The 19,678-nt window shown below is 51.5% G+C and overlaps 2 protein-coding genes across 4 annotated transcripts in view; both read left to right on the plus strand.

Annotated features, from left to right (window-relative positions):
* Positions 1-212: 212 nt before the first annotated feature.
* On the plus strand, positions 213-4,414 carry AS3MT (arsenite methyltransferase). The gene is given in 12 exon segments (XM_038141306.1): positions 213-262; positions 264-448; positions 627-667; positions 1,171-1,298; positions 1,405-1,555; positions 1,628-1,764; positions 2,039-2,108; positions 2,346-2,427; positions 2,514-2,645; positions 2,741-2,883; positions 3,269-3,403; positions 4,208-4,414. Coding segments are annotated over 12 exon segments (1,338 nt in total). The 5' UTR covers positions 213-227; the 3' UTR covers positions 4,307-4,414.
* A 2,924-nt stretch (positions 4,415-7,338) lies between these two features.
* CNNM2 (cyclin and CBS domain divalent metal cation transport mediator 2) overlaps positions 7,339-19,678 on the plus strand; it is a 117,828-nt gene continuing 105,488 nt past the window's right edge. For all 3 annotated transcript variants that reach the window (XR_005257406.1, XM_038140996.1, XM_038140997.1), the window contains exon 1: positions 7,339-9,057. Coding sequence is in view for 2 of the 3 variants with exons in the window: in XM_038140996.1 (XP_037996924.1) it covers positions 7,479-9,057 (1,579 nt within the window). In the remaining variant the exon portion in view is untranslated. The remainder of the gene's footprint in view (positions 9,058-19,678) is intronic.

Genomic DNA, 19,678 nt, shown 5'->3' on the forward strand with positions numbered 1-19,678 from the left:
CAGGGACAGGGCTGCACTGTTGTAGAGGTGCAGAGCTGTTGGGGAACTGGCAGCAGGGTGGGTTTTGGGGGTGTGGGTGCAGCAGGAACCATGAGTGATGGCAGTGTGCTCAGCAGGGGAGCAGGGCCAGCAGCCTCGCTGTGCCTGTGTCCCGCGGGGCCCTGTGCCAGGGGCCTGGGCAGGCGGGAGCCGCTGTCAGGGCGGAAGCCAGGCCCGGGCAGCGTGGGATGCCGGGACAGCACGGGATACTGGGGAGGAGCCCGGGCTGGGCAGAGTCCGGCTGAGGCCCTGCAGCTGGAGGCAGTAAGACAGCCCTGGGCCCCTGCCGGGGGTGCTGGGACTGCCCTTGGGGCCAAGGGCTCTGCAAAGCAGGGGAGGGGGATTGCTTGGGGGCTCATCTCTCCGGAGCAGCTGGGACTGCAATTTTGGGATGGAGGGATGTTGTCAGGTGCCTCCTGGAGCGTCCTATTAGACTGCAAGTTTGGGGGGATTCTCAGGGTTCTGCTGGGGGAGAGCAAAAAGTGCTGTGGTATCTGGGGGAAGAGGGGGATTCAGAACTGTTGGGAGGACCTGGTGTGGCACCCATCTCTGTGGTGTCAGCCACCAGCCCCACATTCCCGTTGCAGTGGCAACTCCCAGTAGGGAGCAGATCCACCAGGAGGTGCAGGTGAGAAGTGTGGATGGGAGCTGGGGAGGGACGGGGCAGTTGGGCAGGGGGTGTGTGCCTGGGCTGTGCTAGAGTTCCTGCTGCCATTAGAGGATAAAGCTTGTTTCTGGGCCCAGATGAAAATGCCAGGTGCAGTCGGCAGCTTTGCTCCTGTTTCACACAGGAATGGGGCGTGGAGCAACCTTCCCTGCCCTTGTTCCCTGGACCCTTCTCAGCCAGGGAAATGGTGGCTGCAGCCTGCAAAGTTACTGAAAATGGGGATTAAATTCCCTCCTGCACAAACACATCAGTGCCTGTGAGCAAAGGCAGCTGGGGAAGATGGGGGCAAAGGGATGCCTGATCTTACTGTAGTTTTTGGCTCGGTGGAAATGAGAGTGCCAGTGCCAGAGGAGGTGTGCACATGTACAGGCCAAGTGCAGGCATGGCCCCCATGTTTTAGAGCATAGGGAGCTCCCAGGGCTTAACTTGGCACAGTTTAGTGGCCTCTGTCTTTCCCATCTCAGGACTACTATGGCAAAGAGCTGCAGAAGTCAGAGGACCTCAAAACCAATGCATGCATCACCTCAGCCAGGCCCGTTTCCAAGCTGGTGAGAGATGCTCTGGAGCGCATCCATGAGGAGGTGGTGGCCAGGTAAACCGCAGGGTCTCTGCGCCACTGCCGCATCCCCGTGGGCTGCGGCCCCTTCTCAGCTGTGCCATGGGGCATCTCCACCCAGCTCAGCTCAGCATCCACCCAGGTACTATGGCTGCGGTCTGGTGATCCCCGAGTGCCTGACGTCGTGCTGGATTCTGGACCTGGGCAGCGGTAGCGGCAGGGACTGCTACCTGCTGAGCCAGCTGGTCGGGGAGCAGGGCCACGTCACCGGGATAGATATGACCGAGGGCCAGGTACGGCACAGATCTGGGGCTCCCTGTCATCCTTCCAGCACACCCCCCACATCACTCCCTTCCTCCTGCCAGGTTGAGGTGGCAAAGAAGCACATTGCCTACCACACGGATAAGTTTGGCTACCGAAAGCCGAACGTGGAGTTCTTCCATGGTTACATGGAGAAGCTGGGTGATGCTGGACTGGCTGACGAGAGCTACGATATTGTCATGTAGGTGCCGTGCAGGGCACAGTCACCCCCAGTCCCACTGCTTCCTGGGGCTGTGGGCTGGGTCTGCATCCCAATGGGTCACTGATTCAGAAGCACATGTTAGAAAAAGGGAAGTCCCAAGCCAGAGTCTGGATTAGAGCCTGGGAATATAAACTGCCCTTTTCATGGTCAAATTGGTGTTTCCAAATCCGGTGTGAAGTGATGGGACACACAGCAGTTGGTGGTGCTACATGTGCAAGAGGGTGAAAATAAGCCTTGGTCTCCTCCCCCACAGCTCCAACTGTGTGATCAACCTTGCCCCTGACAAGAGGGCTGTGCTGCAGGAGGCCTTTCGTGTGCTGAAGGTGATGGTGGGCTCATGCCCGTGGCAGCAAAGCAGGCTTGGGGTGGCCCTGTTGTTGAAGTGCCACTGAGAAGCAGCAAATGGGATCTGGCGAGGCGTGGATAGGCAGGATGGGGTCAGGGGAGGGCATCTCTGCGGAGGGTCCCAAGTAGGGTAAGATTAGGGGGTTCCCAATTCTCCTTGCCCCTTTTGTCTCTTTGCTTCTTGAGGCCTCCCTTCTCTCCTTGCTGCCCTCCAGCCGGGGGGAGAGATGTACTTCAGTGATGTCTACGCCAGCCAGCGCCTGAGCGAGACCATCCGGAAGCACCGGGTGTTGTGGGGTGCGTAGGGCTGTGGGATGGGGGTGACATGGCATGGGGGGACTGGACCTTTGCCTCCATCCCCCACGTCTGTGGTCTCATACCAGGAGAATGCCTGGCAGGAGCCCTGTACTGGAGAGACCTGTACAGCATTGCTGAGGAGGTGGGGTTCAGCCCCCCGTGCCTGGTCACTGCCAGTCCCATCACCATTGGCGACAAGAAGCTGGAGGGCATTGTCGGTGAGGATCCAGCCAGGCAGTGCCAGCTGTGGGAGGCTCTGCTGGGATCCCAGCCCAGGTGTTCAGTGCCCAAGCCACCAACCTCTCCCTCGTAGGCAACTGCCGCTTTGTTTCCGCAACTTACCGCCTGTTCAAGGTGCCGGGTGGCAGCCGGACCGGGCCAGGACAGGTCACCTACAATGGCGGGATTGTGGGGCACGAGCGAGAGCTGGTGTTTGATGCCAACTTCACCTTCAAGGTTTGGGGAAGCATGCTGGGGCTCTGTAAGGAAGAGTTAAAGCTGATGAAGCTGCTACTCAGCAGCATCCTCGGTGATCTGGGGGGCAAGCTTTGGTGGAGGGGATGGTGGGTGGGAGCCGAGGGGCTGTGTAAACCCAGGGGAATGCAAATATCCAGGAAAGGGAGGCAGATGCATGCATCGCTTTGTGGCAAAGGTAGAAGTAGGACATCATGGTGGCTTCCCAAAATGGTTTGAAGCCTGATGCTTGGGTTTTGTGGGTGTTTCTTCAGGTTTTGGGCCAAGATGTGCTCCTGCTTTCACTCTCCCCATCATCATGGGTGGCTGGAGTCCCCTGGGACACATAACCAGGACCCCAGACCTGTGACCATTCCTCTGCCCCCAGGAAGGAGAGGTGGTGGACGTGGATGCTGAGATGGCTGCGATCTTGCAGAGCTCCAGGTTTGCGGAGAAGTTCCTGATCCGAGCTGGTGGGGCCAACACTGCAGCACCGCAGGGCTGCTGTAGCAAAGGAGTGAAGGTTGGTAGAAGGCAGCTCTGTGGCTGGGTTAAGGACTTAGGACATGGATGTCCCATGCCATCAGAGTTGCTATGGGGTATCAGAAGGGCTGTAGCATGATACCAAGACACCTGACTCCTTCTGGGCTGGGCAGGAGCTTGTGGGACACCAAGAGTGGGGCCTGGTACCTGAGTCGGGACAAACTGTACCCCTACCCAAGCTGGAGTCCTCCAAAGGGGGATCTGTTCTAACCACCCCAGCATGTCCATGGGAACTGGCGAGGCTGACAGCTGGACTTCTCTGAGGTCTCCCATGGGGAGTCATCCTTCCCCTGAGGGAATTGCTGTGCACAGCCTGCCCCAGGGAGATGATGGCCCATCCCCACGGTTTCTTCCTGCCCATTGCTCTCCCATTTGCTGATGGAAGAGCAGGTTGGCCCTGGCTGCCAACCCTGACCCTGCAGCACAAAGCATTCTATCTGCTGGAAACCTATCTCTTCTCCTTGGTGGTCCCTGCAGCCTGTAGCTGGGCCAGGAGATACAAGGGAGATAACACCCACAGCTGCGTATCCCTGAAATATAGCCTCGTGCTTAGTAAGGGGAGATTTTCTCAGGACTCTGTCCAAGCAGGAGGCATTTCTCAGATAAAAGCAGAGCCAAAGTCCCAGACAAGCTCGTGGCTTCTTCCTTGCTGCAGGAAAAAGCAGCTGGAGTGACCTAGAAGCTGCCCCCCATGATAGCTAAGGAAGTGCCAAGTGCCACTTTCTCAGGTGCCTCTAGCTTCCCACTGGCCTGATCCTGCCCTGGGTTTTTCTCTGTCCTTCAGAAGAAGATCTGTGATCCCTTCCAGCTGCTGGAGCAGCTGAGAGCCCCAGGTCCTGCCAGCTGTCTTGGTGGCACCTGTGGTCCCCCAGGGTGCTGCTGAGTGGCAAGTGGTGTCCCCACACCCCTGTTGGAAGTCAGTGGGGTGAGAGGACATGGCCGCAGTGATGATTTTCACCAGAGAGCCAATAAATTCATGTCAGAGCTCAAAGGCTGTGTATTTGTAGCTGCCACAGGGCCGTGGGTGCTGTGCTTCCCTGGCAGGGCTGGTGGGGCAGGTTTTGCCTGGCTGCAGTGAGGATCTGTCCTGTGAGTCCCCTCGCTGTGGGGCTGACAGTGGCTGTGTGGCTTGGGCACACAGGCAGGGGCAGTCTCTGTCTCACTTGCAGTCCTGCAGCCTGTTCCAGAAGATGGGGGTTGCTCTCTCTTTCCCTGTGCAGGCCACTGAAGTTTCTGTTTTCCCCAGACTCCATCTAGTTGGAAAGCCCTGAGTCCCCTGCAGGCATCGCACCTGCAGAGTTTTGCAGGGAAATTCAGCAGTTCTGGAAAAGCAGAAACACATCCAGCTTTATCCCACAGCAGGCAAAGATCAAGATGGGAGGGCTTTTAGGGTGTGGTGGGAGGCGATGGATTGCATTCCTGTTGCTCACCATGAATCCCACAGGACCTGGCCTGCAGAAGGTGCTTGGGAAAGGCAGGGGGCTGCTGAACAGCTATACTTAGAAATAAGGGACCATTTCCACCCCTCCTCACACAGTAATTTTACAGGAGGGGCCAGATTTCCCATCTCTGCCATTTAAGCATCATCTTGCTGTGGCATGGGGGAAGTTAAGAAGCAAAACCCAATAAAATTTGGGTTCAAAAAGAAACAGGCCAATGCCAAGGATGCTCTGCCATAGTAGTAGCAGTGGCTGAGGAGGGTCCAGGTGTTCAGGACACCTGAAATTGTTCTGAAATTGTGTGGAATGCCCTCACTGATGGGACCTGGGGAGGAAGAAGCTGTTTAATACACACACCCCACCCCCAGCCCTCTTCCTAGATTACTTACAAAGACTTCATCCAAGTCCCCAAACAGCTCATCCTGGGAGGTTTGCAGCAATTAGCTCCTGCTATCAAAGACAGCCTTCCCAGTGGGAAGGGAAAAGCAGGTGGGGCTCCTACCTGCAAATCCCTTCATTAAAAATACATGAGTCCCTGGCATGGCCTTTCAACTTGCCTGGGAAGAGCTGCACCCGCAGTGAGATCCCCGCTCTGTGCATACAGAAAAAGGCCACAGCTCAAATGCCACTATATTTGCATTGCACTATGTTTTTCCCAAATTCTCAGCATGTCAGGAAGGAAGCAGCTCAGAGAACTTGACTTTGAAGTGGAGCATTAGAGGTCCTCACCAGGCTGTGGTGCAGTGGTGTCCTCTTTGCCTGGCTTTACTTGTGCATGCACAGCCTTAGGGTTTTTAGCCCCCAGTGTATGAAAAGAGGAGGTCCTGCAGCCCTATCCCATGTGAGGAACCCCAACATAATCTGTCCAACACCCCAGTCTGTGTTTTGGTGATTGCAGAGATGGCCCAAATCCTGTTCTAGTGTGAAGCTCTGCAGCACTGGTGTCCTCCCTCGGCAGGCAGAGAGGGTGTTGTGACGGCAGCAGCCAGAGGTTGTGATGGTCTGATTCACTCTGAGGGGAAAGGGAAGGGATTCCTGAGTCTCTGCTAACCACACCCTGTGGTTAGCAGGGTGTCACTGTGGTTCAGGGACACCTGTCACCTCCTTAGGGGAGCAGAACTCCCTCAGGATAAGCTGAATGAGGTTTGGGACCAGGAAAGATTTGTGGTGTGGCTACAGCCCCCAGAGGACTGTGCTCTTCTTTCCATCTTACTGGGTTGCCCTGCACATTTATTCTTCCATTTTCCCAGCACTTAAACAGCAGGGAGAGTGTTTCACCGCCCCTAAAGGGTGGCAGCCACCCCAAGCCGCACTGGTGGCTGTTTGGCTCTCCAGGATGCTGAACTGTTCCCCGGCTCCTTCATAAGCGATGGACGTGGAGCGACGGTGGCCGGGCCTGGGGCGTGTGTTGCCGCAGCTGGGATCGCGGCACAGCAGCCGAGGCCTCGGAGCAGCCGGGCTCTCAGGGCGGTGGGACATGGCACAGGGAATGTGCGGGTGCTTTCCCGAATCGGGGCTCTCGGCCCTCCGTGCATCCCTGAACTGAGGATGAGCAGAGCGGGACATCTGGGGCGGCTCTGGATGTCCCCAACGGGAGCTCCAAACCCCGGCCCCGCTCACCCCGCGCCGCGGCACGGGGCGGCGGAGCGGAGCAGAGGTGAGGAAGGAGCGGGGCCCGTCCATATTCGGTATTTCAGGGTTAATTCCGCTCTCGGGCGCGACACAAACCGGGAGATGTCGGGGCGGAAGGTGCCCGTGGGCCGCAGTGCGACAGCTCGATTTCTTGAACGTCGCACGGTACTGCACCGGCGGCGGCTCGGGGCCGACTGGGGAACGGGCAGGCTGAGAGAGCCGCCTCCGCCGCAGCAGATCCCGGCGGGAGGCACCGGGGCGCGCCCCGTCGGGCCGGGCCCACGAGGCGCGGCGGGACCGCCAGGGGGCGCTGCGCGACCGCCAACCGGTGCGGCGCGCGGACGCGGGGCGGCGCTCCCGGGCCACAGAAGGGGGCGAGAGGCGCGGCGGGTCCGAGGGGAGAGACGGTCGCCGCAGGCCGGGCGGGAGCGACGGGGGAAGCGGGATCGCTCGGTCCGTTCGGCCGCCCCGTGCCCCGGCGCGGGCGCTCCCGGGGCCGCTCCTGCCGAGCGCAGCGTGCGCCTGCCGCACCGCACCCCCATTGGTCGCGCCCCTCCTAAGGCTCCGCCCCCTTCGGCCCCGAGCGCCGCCGCCATTGGCCACGGCCGCAGGGCCGGCCCCGCCCCCGCGCGCCCGGCGTACACACCGGAGTCACGCGCCCCCGGGGCTGGGGAGGGGGCGGGGCGCAAAGGAGGCGTGGCCTGGCGCTGATTGGCGAGCGAGCGGGCGCTGATTGGCGGCGCTGGACGGAGGCCCCTCCCCCGAGCGGCGGGCGGGGCGGGGCGGGGCGGGCGCGGGTAGAGGCGGCGCTGGTCGGCCGGGCCCGGCAGTCGCCGCCCGTCGGGTCCCGCGGGCAGCCGAGCCCGCGCTTCGCCCGCCGCCGCCGCCGCGCCCGCCGCCACCGCCGCCGCCGGGGAAGCCGGGGCACGCCGCAGGCGCCGCGCGGTGATGCGGGGCCGCGGCGGCGCCGAGCCCTGACTAAAGATGGCCGCGCTGCCCGGTGGGAACATGGCGGGGGGCGGCCGGGGGGCGCGGGTGCTGCTCTTGCTGCTCTTGCTGCTGCTCGGCGGCTGCCTGGGCCGGCGGCCCCCGGCCGCCGCCGCTGCCGCGCCGCCCGCCGCCGTCGTGCCCCCGCCGGCGGCGGAGGAGACGGTGATCATCGGCCTGCGGCTGGAGGACACGGACGACGTCTCCTTCATGGAGGGGGGCGCGCTGCGGGTGAGCGAACGGACGCGGGTGAAGCTGCGGGTCTACGGGCAGAACATCAACAACGAGACGTGGTCGCGCATCGCCTTCACGGAGCACGAGCGGCGGCGGGGCGGGCGGGCGGCGGCGGGGCCGGCGGGGCGCGGCGGTGGCGGGGGCGGCGGCGGGTCGGCGGGCAGCGGCGGGGCCCCGCAGCGCTGCGGCATCCGCACCTCGGACATCATCATCCTGCCGCACATCGTGCTCAACCGCCGCACCTCCGGCATCATCGAGATCGAGATCAAGCCCCTGCGCAAAACGGAGAAGAGCAAGTCCTACTACCTGTGCACCTCCGTCTCGGCCCCCGCCGCCGCCGCCCTGGGGCCCGGGGCTCCCGGAGGGCTGACGGGCGCCGAGGGCCCGGCGGGACCCCCGCCCTGGGGTGAGACCACTTGGATCTACCATGACGGCGAGGACACCAAGATGATCGTGGGCGAGGAGAAGAAGTTCCTGCTGCCCTTCTGGCTGCAGGTCATCTTCATCTCGCTCCTCCTGTGCCTCTCGGGCATGTTCAGTGGCCTCAACCTGGGCCTGATGGCCCTGGACCCCATGGAACTGCGCATCGTGCAGAACTGTGGCACGGACAAAGAGAAGAACTACGCCAAGCGCATCGAGCCTGTGCGGCGTCAGGGCAACTACCTGCTGTGCTCCCTCCTGCTGGGCAATGTCCTGGTCAACACCACCCTTACCATCCTGCTGGATGACATTGCCGGCTCTGGGCTGGTGGCCGTGGTGGTCTCCACCATCGGTATCGTCATCTTCGGCGAGATCGTGCCGCAGGCTATTTGCTCTCGGCACGGCCTGGCCGTGGGCGCCAACACCATCTTCCTCACCAAGTTTTTCATGATGATGACCTTCCCGGCCTCCTACCCCGTCAGCAAGTTGCTGGACTGTGTCCTGGGCCAGGAGATCGGCACGGTCTATAACCGTGAGAAGTTGTTGGAGATGCTGCGGGTCACCGACCCTTATAACGATCTAGTCAAGGAGGAGCTCAACATTATCCAAGGAGCCCTGGAACTGCGCACCAAGACTGTGGAGGACGTGATGACTCCCCTCCGAGACTGCTTTATGATCGCTGCCGAGGCTGTGCTCGACTTCAACACTATGTCCGAGATCATGGAGAGCGGTTACACCCGCATCCCTGTTTTCGAGGGTGACCGCTCCAACATCGTGGACTTGCTCTTCGTTAAGGACCTGGCTTTTGTGGACCCCGATGACTGCACGCCACTCAAGACCATCACCCGCTTCTACAACCACCCGCTGCACTTTGTCTTCAATGACACCAAGCTCGATGCCATGCTGGAGGAGTTCAAGAAAGGTGGGCTCGTGCCTGCGGCGGGGCGCGGTGGGGAGGTGCTGCTCGGTGGCGGTCAGCATCCACCTGCTTGCAGCAAGGGGGCTCCGCAGCGGGGCCTCCTGCTCACAGAGGGCTGTGGGAAGGTGCTTCCTGGACTGTGGGTGACCCGTATTTAGACATCTGCCAGATCTGCTCCTTCCCTGGGCCAGAAAGCTGATCCACGGCTGGGATGTGCCCCCAGCCTTTTTTCCTCCACTGCACTGGGATGTGTGTGTGGGCATGGTGCCAAGCAAGGTTGTTTTCCTTCTTGCTTTTTCCACTCATCTGTCCGTTATAGTGAGAACCACTGACGGGAATCTGCGCCCATTCCTTGGCTGTGTCTTCTCTGTGCTTTTTCAGCTGGCCTGACTGGGAGGAGTGGGTGGGCTGCTGGTGCCTTTCAGGCTCAGTGCGCGCACGTGCTGAGATAAACAAGGCGTTTTAGCTCCATTCATAGGCTCAGCCAGCTTGACCTCAGCTCTCTGCTTGTGTTCCAGTTTCTTTGATTGACACTTTGATCTTGTAACTCATAAATCATTTCAGTGTCTTAAAATATATTCCAAAGCACCTGTTGGTGCTGCACTTCAGAGTTACAGTTCTTTTTCCCCAGGCTACCCTGTACTTCAGGACCACAGGCTCAGCAGAGACATGACCCTTTCTACCTCTTTGGTGTAGCTTGTGTATTAGTTGCATCAGAATGGGACTGAGGCTTTCTGCTTTTCTCTTAATTGTAGGTGCTGCTGACTTGACAAATGCATCTTAATTCTTGTTAGAAGGTCTTGCTTATGAGTAAGGAAAAAACATCTTTTTGTTTTCCTTTTAAAATCTGTTTCTCTGTGCAAGCCAAATAATAATGCTCTGTGGCCGGTGCAGGAGGGAGCTTTCAAAGTAGTTGTTAAGTGAAATTTCAGACAGTTTGGATGTGTGGACTCCTGTGCTGGAAAAAGAAAGGCTCTTGGAGTGCCACCAGACTGCTGGGTTAATACCCAGGGAGATCTGACCAAAGTACCATGGAACAGCTCGGTTCCGGGGGGGTGATTTGCTTGAGAGGGGAAATCTAGTGGGGAATATTTGAGCTCACCTTTTATTAACTGCATAAATTACCTCAAAAAAAACCTTTGTGAATGGTGAATGTTCTTTCCAGATAAGTTTAAATTACGACTTAAGTTTCAGTTGCTGTTTTGTTCACATGCTAAGCTCTTGTGTCATGGCATTGGATTTTCTTCATCCTGTTTAACTCAATTTTAGGAGTTTGGAGGGTTATCTCATGTTTATTTCATCTTTGTGTATACAAGATGAACACACTCCTGCTTTTTACTGATGAGTGCAGTGGTGGTTATCTTTATCTCTTTCAGCCTGTGTGTAGAGATGGGGAAGTCTTACTTGGTTTTGGAGGTGTTGAAGGGGAGATGAGGGAGGTCCTCCCTTGGCTGTGGTTTCTACACTGCAGGATCTGCAGCTTGGATGTGGGAAACTCAGTGATGTCACTTAACTGTTGTCTGGTTAAGGTGGATTTTGCTGCCTGTGTGAGTAAAGGGTGGTTCCTTTTCCTCTCTGTCCCCATCGTTCAGACTCCAGATAGCACAGTAGGGTTCTTAGCCTGTAGTGAGACTTGTGGGTGTGTTCTTGTTCTGTGTGCGGCAACGTGTCTGAAGAAATGCATGTTATGTTGGTAGTTTATTTCCCTGGTCTGAAAGGATGGAATGCACTCCTGTGTGTTAGCACAGTCCTTTTATTTAACAGCTGGGAGAATTAGGTGTGCGCTTTAATCCTGCGAGAGTGGCTGAGCCAAATTCCTCCTTAGAGTTCCTGAAACTGGTGCTTAAAATAGGTTTCTTAAAAATTCTCCTGGGTGGCTTGAAAGGTGCAGACTAGAGATTGCTTTCCCTGGTAGCCAGTCTCTTGCCTGTGCTAGGAAGCATCCCAGTAGCACAAGTTCAGGATGGCTGTGTGTGTTCCCTCCTGCGAGTGCTGAGCCCTGGAATAGTCTCTGTAGTTGGGAATTAATTCAGGCTCCTTTGAGCATACTTAAATGTTTACTCCAGAGTCACTATGCTGGTTGGTCTGTATGGGCAAGCCCTGTGTTAGGATCAGCTTTGTCCTAACTGGTTTCTCTTTAAAAAGTGCAGATAGAGTGGAAATAAGTGGCTTCCTTTGTGTCCTTTGAAATGAATGTAAATAACTGATAGCTGGCTTGATCTGGCATAGCACAGCGTCTTTTGCAAGAGCTCTTCCAACTTTCTTCTTCAGAGCAACCTTGCCAAATTCCCATGAGAATGTACAAATTAAGGGTGAGAATCAAATTGCATGTTACTCTCCAGTAGAGTGTTGGAAATAAATAAGCTTACAGTTTTTAATCATTCCCTTCCCAGCACATTGATCTTCTGCCACAGCCAGCTTGCTTCAAAACTCCTAAGTGTGTCTTTTTGATACCCAGGCCCCTGCTACCACTGTTGGGTGCAAAAGGCAGTTCACATGACAGTGCTGTCAGTTAAAACTTTAATTGATTTAAATTAAAATTGATTGAGGAGAGAGGAGGGTTTTTTTTCCTAATAAGTTTGACAATTAGCTGGGTAGGTGGGGTTTCAAAACTCACATTTTGGGCAGAAGCAAAACCTTCTTAACCTAAATGTGGAATGGAGGCTCACAAGGAGGTGACTGAAATCCAAACACAGCAGGGTATACATCCTTGTACTGTTGCAGAAGATGAAATGGGTAGTTTTGTAGTTGTTCTAGTGCTTAGGCTGAACAGCTGGGGGATTTGGTGGTGGGCCTATTGTTAACATTCTTTGACTACAATTGCAAAATAAGTATCTGTTTCACTTCCATGCTGCCAGGCAAGAAACTTAATTTTAAGAGAGCTTCAGCACATTCCCACCCCCTTGCTGGTCTAATCTCCTAAAGTGTGGATAAACATGATTCCTGAAGCAGTCCACAAACAAGCTTCTCCTCTAAAAAGCATGGTTTACTTGCAAATAAATAAATAAATTAATAGCTTTTGAAATAGACGTGATTTTTCTGTTCTAAAAACAGACCTTAAGCTTCTACTAGAGCTGTCAAATCCACTTGTCTACAGGTTAAGCAGACTGAGTGCTTAACTTGAATTCAATCATTCAAATTTAATGCAAGGGAGTCTAAGGTACCTTTTGTACTGGCCTAGGAAAGGACCTGCCTGACTTTGCTCTGAGCAAAGAGGTATCTCATTTGAAATGAGTTCACTCCTGCTAATCTAGTGTTGGCCCTTGCAGTAAAGGGGAGTGAGGAGTTACCTGTTCCAGGATTGATTTGTGTCGTGGTTCCTAATCTGCAGCAGGGATTGAGTGAGCCACAGAGTCATTTTTGGAAAGAAGCTGGTGAACTGTCTCCACTGATCGTCTTTTTCTTGTCAACATGTGTGTGGACCTGCTTTTCCTTTTTTTTTTTCTTTTTTTTTTCCTTGTTTTCTGTTCCTTTTTGACAGTCTCTCTAGGTCTCTGCTTAAATGCTCTCTGGCACTTGCTCTTGGTGTTTTTCACAGGCAGATCTCTGCATGTGTGATCCCAAATCCAAAGCATTCTATTTCTAACTCCATGTTTGCTGGAGCTACAAAAATTCAGCTTGAAAAGCCTCATGTTGTAATACTAATATTTCAAGATTGGCCCACTTTCTGCAAGCCATTCTACAGCTGTGTTCCTGGTGGCATGGATGGCTTTGGAGGGCAGCAGTTTCTCAGTTGGAGTCCTCCTTATCTGGGGACTTTGAGTCATATGTTTTGATCTTATTTATATCTGTTTACACTATTTTTTATACTACAGATCAGAGCTTAATAACCTGTTGCAAAGAAGCCGCAATAACTGTGCAGCAGTTCTGAGATCTCATTTTCTTAATCACATGGCAGCCTTGAGAAAACTCCTAGATTCCTTATTAAAATAATTGCCAACTGGACATTAAAAGTTTTTTTTTTCCCTAAAAACATTGTCAGATTCAGCTTGATTATACCTTCTTTAGGCTCTGATGGTCTTGCATTGTCTGGTTTTACTAGCATACGTGTTTGGTGGTTGATTTAGAATGGACATCGGGGAAAAAAATTGTCCATTTCTTTTCTAGTTCCTCCTCCCCCTTGAAAGAAAACCAAGTCCCAGCAGCCTGAAACATAAACCTCTTGACTTTTGAGTGCAGAGAAGAATACCTAGACCTACTTCTCTTTTGATCACATAGATCCTCTTTTTGGAAACAGGTAGGATAGCGAGGAATTCGTAGCCCAGGGATCCAAAGTTCTGCATTACTGTTGTTGGTCTGAGGGGTTTTTTTTCTATTATTAGGTCACTTGGTCTGAGGGGCTTTTTTATTATTGGGTCTTATCTTTCTGGTGCAGCTCTAATCCAGGGTTGTAGGTGGCTTCTTTCCTGGTTCCTTTCAAGTTTTATGACCTGCTGAATCTGAGTCCAGTCTTCCCTTGAGTAACTTTGATTTACTAGGTCTGAATGCTCACTTTCTAGTTTATCTAGCAGGTTGTCTGTCTCCTGGGCACTTTTCCCATGTAACCCTGTGACTGCAGCATTACGAGAAACTGGAAGAAACTACATAAATCCTTTCTGGGATTATGAAAGGCACGTAAAACTTCTTGGAAAACAATATCTTTTTCAAGGCTGCTTAGCTAATAAAAGGCACCTCCTCTGATCCTTTTTGGGAAATTCATGTAACAGAGAGAGTGTTGAGGAGGTCCAGTGTGGAGACTTTTCTGTGTGAAGAGAGTAGGGGAGTGGTAGGTGGGAAGGAATTTGCCACCAAGAAACAGAAGTCTTAGCATGCTATGTCTGCAGATTTATTCCCTGAACAAAAATTGCATGTGGGGGTGGGGGTTGCCTCGTGACAAACTGTTCCTTGGCTGTCTGACAGAGCAGCACCCGCAGGTACTGCACTGCCAAGAGCTTTGCTGGCCTTGCAGAGCTCCTGGGGGATGCGTGCTCGTTCCACTGGAGAGCAGGATGTGGGTTACTGCAGGCAGCCCTCCTGCTGGTATGCTGAGGGAGAGGCTCCAAGGGGAACGCATCAGGGAGCAGCTCCCGTTCTTCCTGGGCTCCCTACTGGGAACATTTTATAGGGAGCAGGAGAAGAGGGGTTACTAGAAGAGCAGCTTTGGTGAGGAGCCTAGCTGAGGAGCCCTTCTGCTGCTGAGAGTAGGAAGAAACTATGTTTCAGGTGGCTGGCAGGGAGAGGAGTAAGGGAATTAAATGGCTTGAGCAGTAGAGTTTTGAGTTTGATGCCTGTGTTGGTTATGGTTCTTTGATTGCCTTTTAACCAGTTGGTCACAATTCTTGTCATTTGACAAACACAAGAAGTTGCCTTTTCCTCCCCTCAGCTGTTTGCTCAGTTAGGAAATGCTTTCCTGTGCTGAAGCTGATGGGACTGAATTCCTCCACAAGTGAGCCATGCTCCTATCTGCTTTCTCTGTGTCTGTAGAGGTTATCTGTAATAGGCACAGATGTAAACTTCAGGTCAGTCTTTGCAGCCAACAGCATTTCACAGCCAGTTTTGGAGCAGGAGAGACTCAAGAGTCAGAATATCAACTTCTGAGTGAATTCATTAGTGTAGAAAACTGATCAGGTACTTTAACTATCATAGTGTCCTTCCAGGCTTCCAGGTCTGAGTTTTTTTGAGTTTTGTTTTTTTTCTCTGCTGACATGAGCTTCTGAGGAGCAGAACATTTTCTCAGTGAACTTCAGTTGACTCTGAAGGCATAAGAACAATAACAGCGAATCCTCTGCAGTGGGTAATTTCTGACAATGGCTGGGGCTGCTTAGAAAAAGTATTAGAAAAGAGCCAATTTATTTTGTTCCCCACGGAAGCTTACTGATCTCATAAGGCTGTGATTCAGGAAGTTCTGGGACTAAAGATACTGTCTTTATTAAATAGCCCTAGATGCTTATTTCTCTCTGTGAGCATGTCTAATCAACACTGAACCTTTGTCATCTGTTGCACAGAAACAAACACCAGCAGTGGGTGTCTCCTGTTGTAGCTGTGTAGTGCTAGTGGCAGAGAGAGGTGGGTCTAGAAGTACATTTCTGATTGTCAGTTCTGTATGCAGCCATGCAAAGGTAGGTTTTGTTTTGTCAGGCTGTGGTATCACTCTGGTGATATCAGCTGGTAATTTAGGAAATGAAGGTGTGAGCCACCTCACACTTCATATGTGTTATGAGACCAAGTCTCCTCCCTGTTTTATTGCAGAAATCATGTTAGTGGGGGGAAGTATTGTGGGGGTTATTAGGCTGCTTAACTTGGAGCATCAATGCCACTAGACTGTGATAAGATCTCCTCATCTTCCCAGTGTTGTCTAGTGTCACATTTTGTCGCCCTCACTTGGAGGGCACACATCCTAGTGCACAGCAATTAAGACCTGGAGGATTCAAAGTCTCACTACTTCACCTCCTTTAAACATTTCATGTCTGCTCAATATTAAGAGTCCTAAGTCAGTCGTACAGCAGCTTAGTCAGGATCAAGTAGGATGAGAATGAAAGCAGTGGCCAAGCAGTGTTGAGCGACTCTATAGACCATCAAGCTGTGCTTTTTAAATTAATGCTTAGCAAGAACTCACTTTTGCATTTGCTTATGTGCCTCTACAGAGCTGAGGTGCAATTGCCAGTCTAGGTAGGCCAATGGCACTTCTACTGTTGAGTCCCTTCCAATTTCACTAATGGAGCTTGTAAAACTAGCCCTCAACACAGTGTACTCTGAACCATACCCTAGTGAGTGGGACCTGGCACTCTTGTTAATTTGACAAGGTCCTGAATTACAGCCTACCAGGTACAAATAGGAGTGTAAATACTTGATGCTAATGAGCTGCTGCCCACAGCACATGGCTAACAGTCCATACCAGGTGGTTAATCCAGTCTGGCTCCTGCCAAGGTCACTGAGTCATTTCAAGACTATCAAGTGATGGGGTTTTGTTTCACTTTTCACCAATATATAATCACAGAAAACAAGATCCATAAATCTGTCATTAACCTGCTTCTGGAGAAATGCACCTTTTCCCTTGGCCAGGAAATCTGCATGGCCCAATATTTGGTAGAAGAAGCTATGCTGGGGATAAAACTAGGGCTAAGCATGATGATATACAAAACATGCCTGAGAATAGCATGTCTCCATTAACTCTTTCCTTTTTTTTTTTTTTTTTTTTTTGTCCTCCTTTACTCAGAAGTGTTCTGTGTTCTGTTCCCTGTTTATGGCTTTGTCTGTAGTAACTTGCCACTCTGAAGGGTCATAGGTAGGTGCTCTTGGGAATCTTTGAGCCATTGTTGCCATGTTTCCTGTTAAAATTGTCTGGGAGCCTTCCAGAGTTTTGGTAGACAGACAGTTTTCACTGAAGTGAAGAATAGCTTCCAGGATTTTTCATGCTTCCATGCTGTCTATGGGGCATAATATAGGTTGTTTGCCTTTGAGGATTGGGTTGTTGTAGTACACAACCTGTAATGCCAGAAGTGTTTCTTTGTCTGGGTTGGCTGGCATGTTGAAATTGGGAATCTTACCTGGGTGTTTGTGGTTATTTCTGTGATTTAAAAACATTACTCAGACTTGCTCTTCACCTACTGGTGATGATATCTGCTTGAAAGGACTAGTGAAAGAATACTAGAAAAACAACTTGTCTTGTAACCAACTTGTCTTATAATATCCAAGCCCTAGATTAAGCAGAAACTTCAAAGCAAAGAAGGCTTGTGTGGCTGGGACTTACTTGTGTTTCTTATATTGAAGTATTTCACTTATGAATTGTTTGGTATAATAATTTCAGGATTTATGAAACAGCAGCCCTGCTCATCAAGAAATCCTACTTTGTAGGACAGAGTAAGTGTGATGCCTGTCAATCTGGGAGCTGAAACTTGATGATTGTGGAGGCCTCAGGAGTTTACAAGTTAACAGGACTAGCTGCAGTTACTAATTAACCACGCAAGAGCTTTGCTCCAGCCAAAGGCGCTGGGGCTGGGAGATGAAGGCATACATTCAGCACAAAAGATCTGTATAGCTATGTTTTCTGTAATGCTTTCTGTTGGAATTACACCATTCTTTTGCTGGCAGTCCCAAAAGGAGCTGCTCTTCAAATGAGAGTGGTGTAATAACATTGCTCTCTGCAGGGTGAACTGTGCCTCAGACTGGGCTCCTACTTCCTTGAGGTTCTTTCCCACAGGAGGTGTGAATGAAAGTTGGGGTTTTCTTTACAGCAAGTTTTTTTTGTTTTGTTTTTTTGTTTTTTCATTTTTTTTAATGGTGGTATAATCTCTTATAGTGATATGACAGAGCCTTTTGTGACAGCTGATCTTTGTGGAGGTGAACAAGGCTTTATTTTCCCATTTGTCTGTAGATAATGAGGGCAACAAAAGTGCTGATTCTGCCTTGGTTGGATATTCTGCTGCAGCAGCCAATGATTTTAGGAAGGATCTTGCCATTTCTGGTTTTCTTCCAGGACTCCACCTCCAGCTTTCAGGAGATTGTCCTGCCTACCCTTTGCACTGGGGTGTTCAAAGTGCAGCCTGCGGGACCCCTTTCCATGCGGCAATTACGTGAGGACAAGGACGATCAGTTGCCTGCTTTTATTGCTTGTGAATTGCTTGTCAGCAATTTCTAGATTCCTACAAATAGGAAGAAAATCTGCCAGTGTGAACTTGTTCTTGATAAAAATTTACAATCTGGCATAGAAAGTAGGTGTGGCTGTGGGTTTTAGGCAAGCTGCAGGCTTAGTTCTTCCTATCTTGCCTGGGACATCTTTCCATTGGAAGGAGGAACAGCTCTTGGAGTTACAATTCCCATACACAGCAAGTGCAGACAGGGACCTTCAGCTGATGTTAAAGGGCATCTAGTAAAGAGGCTTCAGTTCAATTTTTCACTTGTTAAATTAGACCAGAATTGTGACTTAGAGTTACTCAGTAGCTCTAACTTGAACTGCAAGGGACATCACCAAGATTTTGATTCAAGGTGGATAAATTAGTGTAATAAATTCTGTGAATTTGTGTGGGGTTTTTTTCCCCTGCTGTGTAGCTGAGGTATGTGTACAAATAAAGCTTTTTGGCTTTCTGAATTTTATATTTATTTTAATATCTTGATGCAGTGTGTGGAGATTGGGTGAGGAAGAATCTCTCAAAGTACCTTGAAGACTTGCTGCTTTAGGTCTTCCTTTTCCTCCAGCAGTATGGAGGAATAAGAGATGCCTCACTGGAAGTTGGGCCAGTGGACCTGTGAGTAGCTCACCATATGGACTACATGGTTCTAGAGGTTTGGGATTTATACTGTTTTTAAATGTGATCTGGTCTTGTTGCGTGCTGGTTCCCTACCCTCATGGGGAATAACTTTTGTCTTCTTGTTGATGTTCTAATTTGCCTGGAGCCTTTTGGAGTGGTTAGGTTTGAAAACACTAATTTCAAAACAGTGAATTTCAAGAACTTCACACTGTTCACAGGGAGTATTTTTTTTTCCTTCTCCTAATGTTGAAGAATTGCTTATACTGTGTGGATGGGATTTCTCCTAGAGAAATCAAGATCCCTGTCCAAATCATTACCTCTCTTAGTAAAAATGCTGTACAGTGTACTTCAGATTCAACCCTTTCAGTCAGCTGCTGAAGGTTTGAATGCTCACTTGCAAGAGAAATGGGAAGCTGTCTTGTATGTCATGTAGAGGAAAGCCAGTTTCTAGTGTGTTTGTGTTTTCCTGTGATGCTTACAGGGATCACAGCATGCTTAATGCTCTGATCCCATATGATGGACCCAGCCTCTCCATCGTGATCAGGACTGACAGTTTTCTAGATATTTCTGTTTGTTTGACAAAAGCCTAGAGGGGATTTGCAATCACTAGTACAAAGCTGCTTTACTAGTAGTGTGCTAGTTTAATTCAGCTTACGTTGTGTTGTCTGAAGGCTCCCAAGGAGAACCTGGAAACGGAGAAGTTGCACAGTTCACCCTGTAGGCAGTCTTGGTGGGGGACAAAGCTTCCCAGCGTGGGAATCCCCTGAGGTTAGAGCTTGAGGAAGGTAGCTGTGGCAGTGAAAAACTTAATTACCTACTGGATGCAGGCTCCAAGAACTGCAGCAATCTGTTGCTCGATGCCAGTCATAGAGTTGAACCTGTGAATGCAGCTGTAGTGTGTGCAGTCAATGAGCAAGCAAATAGAGTAGCTTTCTTTTTTCCTGCTTTCTTCAATGCCCCTGGGTTTAAGGGTGGGGATGAAGGCTTCCCTGTGCTGTGTGATGCACTGTGGATGGGAATCCCAGTCTCTGCTCCTCCTCGCTGCATGGGAACACTTGCTGTGCATGGGATGAGAGGTCTACCAGGAGAGCTCTGATGTCAATGGCTCTATTCTGTTAATGTTTTTTTTTTTCTTTCCAGAGCAGCTGTTTTGAATTTTCCAGTCTTTGCTGTAATCTTTGAACAAGCCTTGTTTTATTATGAGAGAGACACTGCAGAAGCGTGTGGGGTAGAGTGAAGACACGCATACATTTTAGTGTTGAGGACATTTTCATTTCTGATTCCTGGCCTGGAAACTGGGTTTAAACTTGTTTCTTGCCTGCTGTTTGAACGGGGTCCAGTGGTAAGAGGCTATAATACATTTCTTCTTTGCAAATCATCAACCTCACATCTTCCAG

Source organism: Motacilla alba, chromosome 6 (assembly GCF_015832195.1).
Source record: "Motacilla alba alba isolate MOTALB_02 chromosome 6, Motacilla_alba_V1.0_pri, whole genome shotgun sequence".
In the NCBI taxonomy this organism is placed as follows: Eukaryota; Metazoa; Chordata; class Aves; order Passeriformes; family Motacillidae; genus Motacilla; species Motacilla alba.